This window comes from Condylura cristata, unplaced genomic scaffold (assembly GCF_000260355.1).
Source record: "Condylura cristata isolate star-nosed mole 26May11 unplaced genomic scaffold, ConCri1.0 scaffold00001, whole genome shotgun sequence".
NCBI classification, from domain to species: domain Eukaryota; kingdom Metazoa; phylum Chordata; class Mammalia; order Eulipotyphla; family Talpidae; genus Condylura; species Condylura cristata.
The window spans coordinates 87,436,923-87,446,642 of record NW_004567102.1 but is presented as its reverse complement, the minus strand read 5'-3'; the positions used below and the strand labels follow the sequence as shown (position 1 = coordinate 87,446,642).

Genomic DNA, 9,720 nt, shown 5'->3' with positions numbered 1-9,720 from the left:
GGGGGGGGGGGGGCAGGGGACACGTTGGCTTTCTGCTGACGGAGTGGGCGGCGGCCTCCCGGGCAGCAGTCAGCACGAGCCTGCACAGGCGTGGCCAGGGCAGCGGCCCGGCCTAGCAGCGGGCTCAGACCCGCAGGACCTTTGGGGTTGGCGTCCTTGGGCTCCAATTCTCTGCGAAGTTTTTTCACTTTGCTGCAGTGGGCTGAGTTGCCATCATGGTCACTGCCGATCGGCACCATCTGGCACAAACACACCTCAGCGCCCTCAGCTGCTGCGCCGGGCCGGCCTCCCCCGGCGAGCCGTGTCCTGGCCCGCCCGGCGCTGGGGCTGCACGTCTCAGGGTGACTTGAAGGAGGAGAGCAGGGCAGAGGCCCACGTTGCCTCAGCTGGACCAGAGCGCCCGCTGCGTGCAGTTGGGGCTCCCAGCTTTCCGCAGAGCACGGCCTCGCTGGCGAGCAGCCGCGCCCTCCCGGCTCCACACTGGGCCAACAGCGGCGTCCTCATCTGTGCGTGTTAGAAGTCCTGGCGGGGGGCGGCGGGGGGCCTGGGGTCAGTCTCAGGCTGTCCCGCTGGGTTGGAGCCCTGCCAGGGAGGGACCCCCGGGCGCTGCAGACCCTCCTGTCTCCCCGCTGGCCCTCAGCGGTGTGTTCTAGTCCATCCGCCTGTTCTGCTCCCCACTCTGTCTCTGGGGAGTCCTCTCACCCCCGCACCCTGGCCTTCACCCCAGTTCTTCTGTGCACAACAAATCTTTTAAAGTTCTGGGGGGCACGCACACACAAGGTGGCCCCTCTTCTCAGAGACACTGGAACACTTTTCACTGGGGTTGCATTTTCTCAGCGGGTTGAGCTATTTGGTGCACCTGTCCTCGTGCACCTGGCAAGCGCCTTCCGCCCTCTTAGCGAGCCGCAGCCTCCAGCTCTCTAGATGAGCAGAATCCTCCTCGGGGTCGCGCGGTTTCAGTCTGTGCGGTGGGTGCTCTCGGGTCCTGCTTGCTCAGGCTTGCCCCCGCGCAGTTCGGGGCTGGGTTCCTGCCCGGCCCTCGGGAGGCCTTGTCCCGTCTTCCACACTGACCGCTGCCTCGCCCCGATGGCTCCCGGCGCGGCGGGGCCGAGCGCAGCTTTGCGTGCGGCTCTCCAGGGCCTGTCGTGCCGTTAACAGACTGTTGCTCTCACTGCCCTCGCCAGCCGACACGTCGTCATAAACCAAGTGGCCACACACGCCAGCCTGCCTCAAGGGTGCTGCTGTTTCCTTGGGCTGGTTTCTGGCCCCCACTGACTTAGTCGCTGCAGCTTTCTGGTCCGCGCCCGTCACCCTCCATCTCAGAGGAAAAGCCCCCCCTTGTCGGGGCTCCTTGTAGTTCATTCAGGTGCTAGAGTCAACCTGGACACCTGGAAGCCATCAAAAGCACAGGGCGGGTGAGGAAAGCTCACCTTTCTGCATGATTTGCCGCTCCTTGGTATGGGCTTGCATTTATTGAAACGCTCTTTAGCTTGTCTGTTCCAGGAGTTTCTGTATACGTGTCTTTCATTAGATGCACGTGTGGGTATTTAAGGTTGTTTTTATTTATTTTTTTAAGTTTTATTTATTTGTACATACAGAACTGGGGTACAGGCCAGAGACTCAGGGGCGGCGAGAGGCTTCACCAGAGACAGAGCGGGGAGCAGAACAGGCAGATTGACTAAGTCCACTGCTGAGGGGAGCAGCAGGCGGGTCAGGAGAGGTCTGCCACGCCATGTGGTCACCTCCGGGGCGGGCGGGGATCGAACTCATGCTTTAGCTTCTCAGTGCTGCGCTTTAACCCGCTGCGCCCCCAGGGAGGGCCCAAGGTTATTTTTTTAAGATTTAATTAATTTATTTATTTATGCATACAAGAACTGGGGTGCAGGCCAGAGGTGCGGGTGTGGCTGGTAATGATGCTGTCTTTTGAGATCAGGGTCCTTGGGTTCACTCTGGGAAAGGTCTCCCCAGAGCTCCCCTTTGGCGAGATTCTCCACAAGGCAGAGACTCAGTTATATTGAATGAGGAAGTTTATTAGAAAGAGACGGGAGAGGAAAAGACACTTGCAGAGGCACAAGCGGGCAGAAAGAGCTGCCCAGAAAGAGACAGGTTTGCAGAGAGAGAGGCCTGCATGGTTGCAGGCGGGTGGCCTGAGGAAAGCGGCCTCCACTGAGGGAGGTCAGTGCAGAGAAGTCCCAGCACGGTACAGGATGCTGCTGCCCTGCAGAGGGAGAGAGTGGGTGGCAAGAAGCACCTGCATAGTCACAGGGGGGCGGAGGAGCGCTGGTGGAGAGATGCCCAGCCATAGACAGCCTCTCCCTGCCAGGGGCTCACTTCCTGTGAGCCTGGGTTGGTGACTTTGAATGGAATCTGAAGAGATTTCTGATGACCTTCATCTCCACATCCTTATCTTTCACCTTTTGGATCTGAGCTTCAGGCACAGCCCCCAACAGTTATCTGCTGGGAACTCCTGCAGATATTCAGGCATCCTGGGGCATCCCAGGCATGGGTTGACCTGGATGTTATGGGTGTCAGTTACTGCACTGGCCCCTTCTACCCATCCCCTCTGTGTGAATCCGTCTTGTGATGCCTCCCTGCATTCTGCCTCCATCAGTAAGAGGACTCCCCAGAGAGACAGTGGGGAACAAGTAGGTGGATCTAGTGAAACCCACTGCTGAGGGGAGCAGCGGGGAGAGAGGAGAGGTCTGCTGCGCCCTGGGGGCCCCTCCCTGGCAGGAGGGTTGAGCCTGTGCTGCAGTAGCTGCCGAGAGCTTCACAGTGCTGAGACTCAACCCCTTGCGCCACCAGGGAGGTCCTATTTTTGTTTTTTAATGCTACTGAAAATATTTTCAATTTTAAATCTCATTTTTCTAATCATTATTTCTGCGTGTTTCAGTTAGTCCAAGCGGTATGACAAGCCACCCCAAACTCGGTGTTGTGATGTAGCAGCTGGTTTGGGGTCCCCTCTGCCGCAAGGTGCTGGCACTGCAGCTGAGAAGCCTGGAACTTCTCTGAGTGACCGGAAGGGCACGGGGGTCGGGCGCCTGGCCTTTGCTGCTCATAGGGTGGGAGTCACCGTGGGGAGCCCAAGTGTCTTCCCAGGCCAGGAGGAAGTTGCTCGGCCTTTCTGCCTGGACCTTGGGAGACAGGCCACATTCTGTCCACTGTGCATTGGGTCAAGGGCAGGGAGGAAGCCAGTCTCTGGGGTGGGGGGTCGCCTGTGGGGCCGCCCGAGGGCAGCGGTGGCTGCAGAAAGAGCCACTGTCTAGCCGCCTGCAGCTCCGGGCCTGCACAGCTCACTCTTTCCTGGTGATAGGTTATCTGCAGATTCTTTGGGAATTTTTCTCACACAAACATGTCTTTGAAATAATGGGGGTTTTGTTTCTTCTTTTCTGATCATCTTTACACTTCTTGCTTCTTTGCGTTCCCAGAGGCGATTCTGATATGCAGCTGAGTTTGCTTTGCCTCTGTTCTCAGATGCCATTGTTTGGAAACCCTCTGATCAAAGGGGACAGACAGTGCCAGGATCAGAGAAAGCTGCAGGGGGCAGATAGTGGAGGGTGAGGGGAGGGACAAGGATTCCTTACTTGCTAAATCAAACTTTCAAAGCCTTTCATTTATTTTTTCTCAAGGCCCTATAAAAATTGACTTGAAAAACTTGATTTCACGATTCAGCCAGAACTTTATTGTTAAGATGTCTACCAGGCAGTTTCTTTTTGAAAGAAACAATAGATAACGCCTTTTCTTTTCAGCAAAGGGCTGATTTACTTTATTTTTTAAAGGTTTATTTATTTGTGCAGACAGAACTGGGGCACAGGCCAGAAGCGCAGAGGCGGTGAGAGGCTTCACCAGAGACAGAGTGGGGAGCAGATCTGGCAGGCTGATGAGATGCACTGCTGAGGGGAGCAGCGGGGCGCCCTGGGGGTCACTCCCTGGCCAGGAATCACCCCTCCCGGTGGGGAGCATGTGAGCCTGGAGGCTCAGGACACAGGTGCAGCCCCGCTGGGCACCCAGAGCCGTGGTTGACGCCAGAAGCGGCTAGGAAAGGCACACTCGGCCTGAGGTCTCACCCCCAGGCAGCGGCCGGCCCTGGGGAAGGACGGAGTACAGCCATGGCCGGGCACAGGCCAGTGTGGGCCGGACAGCACCCCATGCCAGCGCCCAGGACACAGCGCCGGAGTCAGGCCCACTCTCTCCGCCCTGGGCTCCCGGCCTGCCTGCTGAGGAGCCCCGGAGAAACTTCCCAGGCTCTTCTTCCAGGGCAGGCCCAGGAATCATGTCTGGTGGCAGCGTCGTCAAGACCACGGAGAAGAGGCACAGCAGTGACGCGCTTCGGGCCAGGCGTGGAGGCGCCGGCCACGGCACGGGCCTCGAGTGCCGCCATGTCAGGAAGGGACAGCAGGGGCCCGCCCGCCTGCCTGCAGACTCTGGCCAAGGCCCAGGCCTTGCTGCCTTGCCCAGCTGCAAGCCTCCTCCAACAACGGCTCCCGCTCGGCCTGGCTGCGGGCAGCGAGCCCCTGGGGCCACCCCAGCCCTCAGCGAGGGCCTGCAGCTCCAGTCTGGACAAAGGCTCAAACCCTGCAGATGGGGCTGGGAGGTGTGGCAACTCTCTGTCCCTCACCTCTTCCCCGTCCCCCTCTGGCCCTGGGGCACTTGCTCCCTCTTGCAAGAGGCCACTCTCCAAGGACAGTGGGACCGATGGCCACAGCAGCATCCTGGCAGCCCATGCCTTTCCTGCCACCCCTGTGGGGAGAGTGCAAGTATAATAGGGGGGGTCCCTAGGAAAAGGGGAAGTTCCAAGTTCCCTGCCCCACCCAGAAGGCGGGTGGAGCTGAGCAGAGAGAAAGGAGAGAAGAGAAGGAATGAGAAGAGAGAGGAGAATGAAGCTGGATGGAGAACAAGAAGGAGCCCTGAGGAAGCCACATGGAGCAGCGAGCCTGCGAGGAAGAAACCGCGCTCGTTTCCTGACCCTGTAACAGAAGCTGCTCAGTGAGCGGCAGGGCAGGGCGGCAGCTTGGTAAACACCTCACACCTTATTGCATGCGTGAGGTCACCTAGTAAATATGGAATGATAACACCGTGATGAGGAGACAGGGCCGAGTGTTGAAACAGCCGAGATCTAGAAGAAACAGGCTGACACATTAAAATGCACCTGGAGATGAAAGCCAGCAGGACCCGACGCGCTCACCGCCCCACTGAGAAGAGTCCTGGAACGGCACACTTCCGCGAGCCCGAAGTGCCCCACAGCCGACGCTGGTATTTAAAGTGTGAGACGGGCAAGGCCTGTGAGCTGTCAACGCCGGCGAGGAGTGGGTCAGGGTCACCTCGCGGGGCTCCTCTCCCAAGCGGACCCCAGCCCGCCCCGGTGCACCCCAGTGCCTGCAGGTCTGTGGGAGAGGGAGGCGTGCGGCCTTCCAGCTGACAGAGCCCGCCTTTGCCCTTCGGACAGCGTGACCTGGAGGAGGTGACTCAGCCCCGCTCAGCCCCGGGGTCCAGGCTCGTGAGAGCGGGGAGGGGAACCTGGCACAGAGGACACGGAGGAAGCAAGTGGCCTGGAGAGGTGCAGCACCCACGGGGTCTCCAAGAGGTCAGTGAGGAAAAGCACTCTGCTTAGTGGGTAGACTACTCGAAGCCGTGAAGGAAGATGCTTCTGCACCTTGTGATAGGAAATGGGCGCAGGTGTGTGGACTGGGCCACCACGTTCTCCCAGGATCCCAGTGGCCAAACTGCGAGCACGGCTCTCTGAGTTAGACTAGGAGGAACAGACCAAGTGAGAATGAGGAAGACGACTTTAAGGCGCTAAAGCCTCTTCTTACATACATCTATAACATGAGAAACCCAGGAGGAAAAAGGATCCTGGACAGAAGCATCTTAGCGTGACGGGAGTTCAGAGTGAGCTGGTCCTGCTCCTTGCTGGAAACGGTGTGACTTTCTTTTTGATCGTTGCGTCGTATTCCAGTGTGTGAATACACCACATCTTCTTGACCCGCTTACCCACCTTGGGGCATGTGGGTTGCTTTCATATCTTCACTGCTGGGACTAGTCCTGCAGTAAACATTGGGCTGCAGGTTTCCTTTCGAATTCGTGTTTTTGTGTCCTTCGGGTAGATTCCTAGACATGTCATCGCTGGATGAAATGGAAGGGATTATGCTAAGCTAAGTAAGTCAGAAAGAAAAAGATAATGACAGGTGGTTTCTCTTAATGTGGAGCAGAGACACCGAACAAGGCCAGAGAAAAGGCGAACTCTCAAGCTCACCGTAGATCTGAGCCATGCAGCCAGAAAACAGGAGGGTCGGGTCAAGACAGGGTGGGAAGAGCACAGGGCCCTGGCGAGGGGTCACGGGGCTGTGGCGGTAGGAGGCTTATGGGGAACACGCCTGCGGGCAGGTCAGCTACTGTGCAGAGAGGACAGTGATGTAAGGAACCTACTTAAGCAATCAGAGGCCCGGGTCAGCACAGATGAGCTCACGGTCACCGTTTGTTTTAAAGGAGTTGGGAGGCGGTGAGGCACGGGAGGCGGCGAAGACAAGGCTAGGGGCCAGGGCCAGCGCAGGGAGGCCCGTCACACCTGTCACCAAGGAATTTGGGTTTCGTGAGAAATGAGGGCAAAGAGGGTCTTTGCAGTCAGACTGCAGGAGGGGCTGGGCCTGGCTGAGCCGGCAAGATGTGACCGGAGTGGCTGCCCAGAGTAGCCCTGACCGGAGGACTGTTTGCGGTGTGGTGTGGTGTGGTGTGGTGTGGTGTGGTGTGGTGTGGTGTGGTGTGAAGAAATGCAGGAGGAGCAAGTGGGTGTTCCGAGACAGACCCCAGGGCACGCAGAGCTGGCTGGAGGTCTTTGGGCCTCGGCATGGCCTCAGGGTTTCTCCACCAAGTCCTTCGCTGAGTCATTGGGTCAGTGGGCCTGAGCTTGGCAGGGCTGGAAATGCAGATCAGAAGTCACCTCCCTCATCTCCCTTTTAATGAGGTGGAGAAAAGGCCACCTTAGAAACTGGTTCAGTGTTAAAAAGTCACATGGAGTTGTTTCTGCTTTGTTTCTTTATAGGTAAGTAAGTGTTTATTCAACTTGTTGCCACTGGGCAAAAAATTTCCAAATGTTTGCTCAACAATCATCACTAAAATGTTTGCAGCATAATAAAGAAAAAAAAAACAACCCAAACTCCAAGAATGACCATTTTGTGAGGTCCTATACACCTCAGGGGCTTCACATCTGTTTAAATCTCACAATACTGCACAAATATTACATGAGGCAGCTGAGACTGCAAACACTTGTGTGAAGAACGAGGAGTCTGTTGCAAAGCTAATTAAATGGGAAATTTTCTAATAAGGGTGCGGAGCCTCTCGGGCCCCCAGGACAGGAGCAAAGCAAGAAGCAGGCCTTCTCCAACCACAAAGCTCACCTTGCAGAGGCTGTGGGGCGAGCAGCTCAGGGTGCTGGGCGACTGTTGAGAGTGACCAAAGATTTGCTGACAGGGCTGAGTTAGGGCGGTAGTGAATTGAGCCTGGCATCCAAGCTTGATAAGGTGGTAATGGCCTGACCTTGCATCTGGGATGGGACTAGAGGAAGGTGATTGATTGCGAACTGGGCCTCACGTCAAGGGACACAGGGGCGAGTCCCCCCTTTGGAATGTGACCCTTGAATCTATGTAAGAATCTTTGTAAGCCACCCAGGGGCTCCGTCTCAGCTGCTGCCCGGAGCAGTAAACTCTGCTCGGCCTTTCTGCCTCCCATCTTTCTTCCTTGCCCGCCGGTCACAGAAGTTGGAACAGAACAGTGGCCAGGACCCCAGCCCTGTTCCTTCTGCAAATCAGTCCCCAGGCAAAGTGGTGGTGACCTAAGCTTGGCTTTGGCTGGACAGCAAGAGGAAAGGCGTGATCGGAGCACAGCTGTCAGGGCTTTTGCCACCTTTGGTCTGAGAGTTGCCAGACCCAAGGGTGATTTCCTTTGCACAAAGCTGGGCATATGTGTAAACTCAGCTGGACAGAGTGTAGATGGACATTTGCAGACAGCCCTTGGAATAGAGGACACGACTTGAAGTAGAAAGTTGCTTTTCATGCCAAGAGATTTCCTTTCTGACTTGTTTTTCTTCCCAAAGCCTAGGAAATACAGTGGCAAGAAGTCTGGATCATTAAAAGCAGAGTCTTTGCTTCAGCTCTGTTCCCTGTTTTCCGTGCCATCAGGACAGGAGACCTGGGCTTTCTGCGTGTCCCTGTAGAAGGAGAGACTGGGCTAAACAAGTTGTCAAGTTTAACCTGCATGTCGCAGTCCAGGAAGGGCTTTAAAATGCAGCTTGTGATTCGCCCACTCCAGGGCCGGGCCCCCTAGCGAGGTGACGTCCATGCCTGTGGTCACAGCTTCGCTTCGGCCAGTGCCCTCGGCGTGGCGTTCTGCCCTCAGCGTATGGAGCTATCCGGTAAAGACAGGCGCGGTGTCAACAAACAATGACAAATATTTGTTTTACAAAAGGAAAGGGCTCTCGTGTTCTGGTGTTCTCAAGATATTAAAAATCCCCACAACACTTAAAAGAGCCTGAGTGAAAATGTCTCCAAGTACGTTTGTTCTCACCACTCAGCTATGCAGAACGTGCCCTATCACCTTGACCCTTAAAATCACACTAGGGGACCCTCCCTGGTGGCGCCACGGGTTAGGAGGCAGCACTATGAAGCCAGCCGCAGCCACTTCAGTGCCAGTTCGATCCCCGGCCCCGGAGGTGACCCACGTGGCCCGGCAGACCTCTCCTGACCCGCCCGCGGCTCCCCTCAGCGGTGTACTCAGTCGGCCTGTTCTGCTCCCCGCTCTGTCTCTGAAATCTCTCACCTTCCCCCCCTCTGGCCTGCACCCCAGTTCTCATATGCATAAATAAATCTTCAAAAAATAAAATTCTGCAGTCAGATACCCAGCGAGCCAGCCAGCAGCGAGGGCTGCCAAGGCGCCGCCATCCAGGGGCTAATGACGGAGCTCAAAGTTGTCCTTCTGGACTTACAGGAATGTGGTCAGAGCAGATAGTCTTATGAGCTGGCTGGTCATTAAAAACATATTGATGACGCATGTTAAGGCGCAATTAGAGTTGATTAAAATATTTAAGTGCCCATTTCATGATCACTCACTCCAAATGCCAAGTGGACTTTATGACTTACACTTTCTCCTCTAAGCAGCCACGATCACTTGATTTTCAAACTCTTATCTATTTCCATGAATATCTGGAGCAGCAACGTCCATGACATCAGGCAAATGGCAACGAGGGCAGACTCTGACAAAGCGAAGCTAAGGGCACGTCAGGAGGAAGCTGGTCCCGACATGGTTCATGACAACCATCCAGCTGTCTAGTTAAAAATGCGCAATCTGGGCCCTCCCGCTGGCGCAACACACACAGCGCTGACTGAGAAGCTAAGGCCACTTCAGCACGAGTTTGCTCCCTGCCCCGGAGGTGACCCCGCGCAGCAGACCTCTTCTGAACCGCCCGCTGCACCCCTCAGTAGTGTGCTTCGTCCATCTGCCTGTTCTGCTCCCCGCTCTGACTCTGGTGAAGCCTCTCACCACCCCTGCACCTCTGTACCCCAGTTCTGTAAGCATAAATAAATCTTTAAAAAAATAATGAGGTGTAGTGCACAGGACTATGGCGATGGCACACAGGTGAACCTGTGATGGAAAAGTCTACGGGGATTACAACTGAGATGGAAAAAGGCACAAAACGATATAAAAATAAACTATTATAATAAAATAAAA

The 9,720-nt window shown here is 55.9% G+C and overlaps 1 protein-coding gene across 1 annotated transcript in view; it reads left to right on the top strand.

The window, feature by feature from the left end:
• The window catches only part of PARK2 (parkin RBR E3 ubiquitin protein ligase), a 945,331-nt gene extending 935,950 nt beyond the window's left edge, over nt 1-9,381 (top strand). Inside the window, exon 15 of the mRNA XM_012723328.1 lies at nt 9,204-9,381. Within this exon, the coding sequence (XP_012578782.1) occupies nt 9,204-9,262 (59 nt within the window). The 3' untranslated portion in view covers nt 9,263-9,381. The remainder of the gene's footprint in view (nt 1-9,203) is intronic.
• Nucleotides 9,382-9,720: the final 339 nt, after the last annotated feature.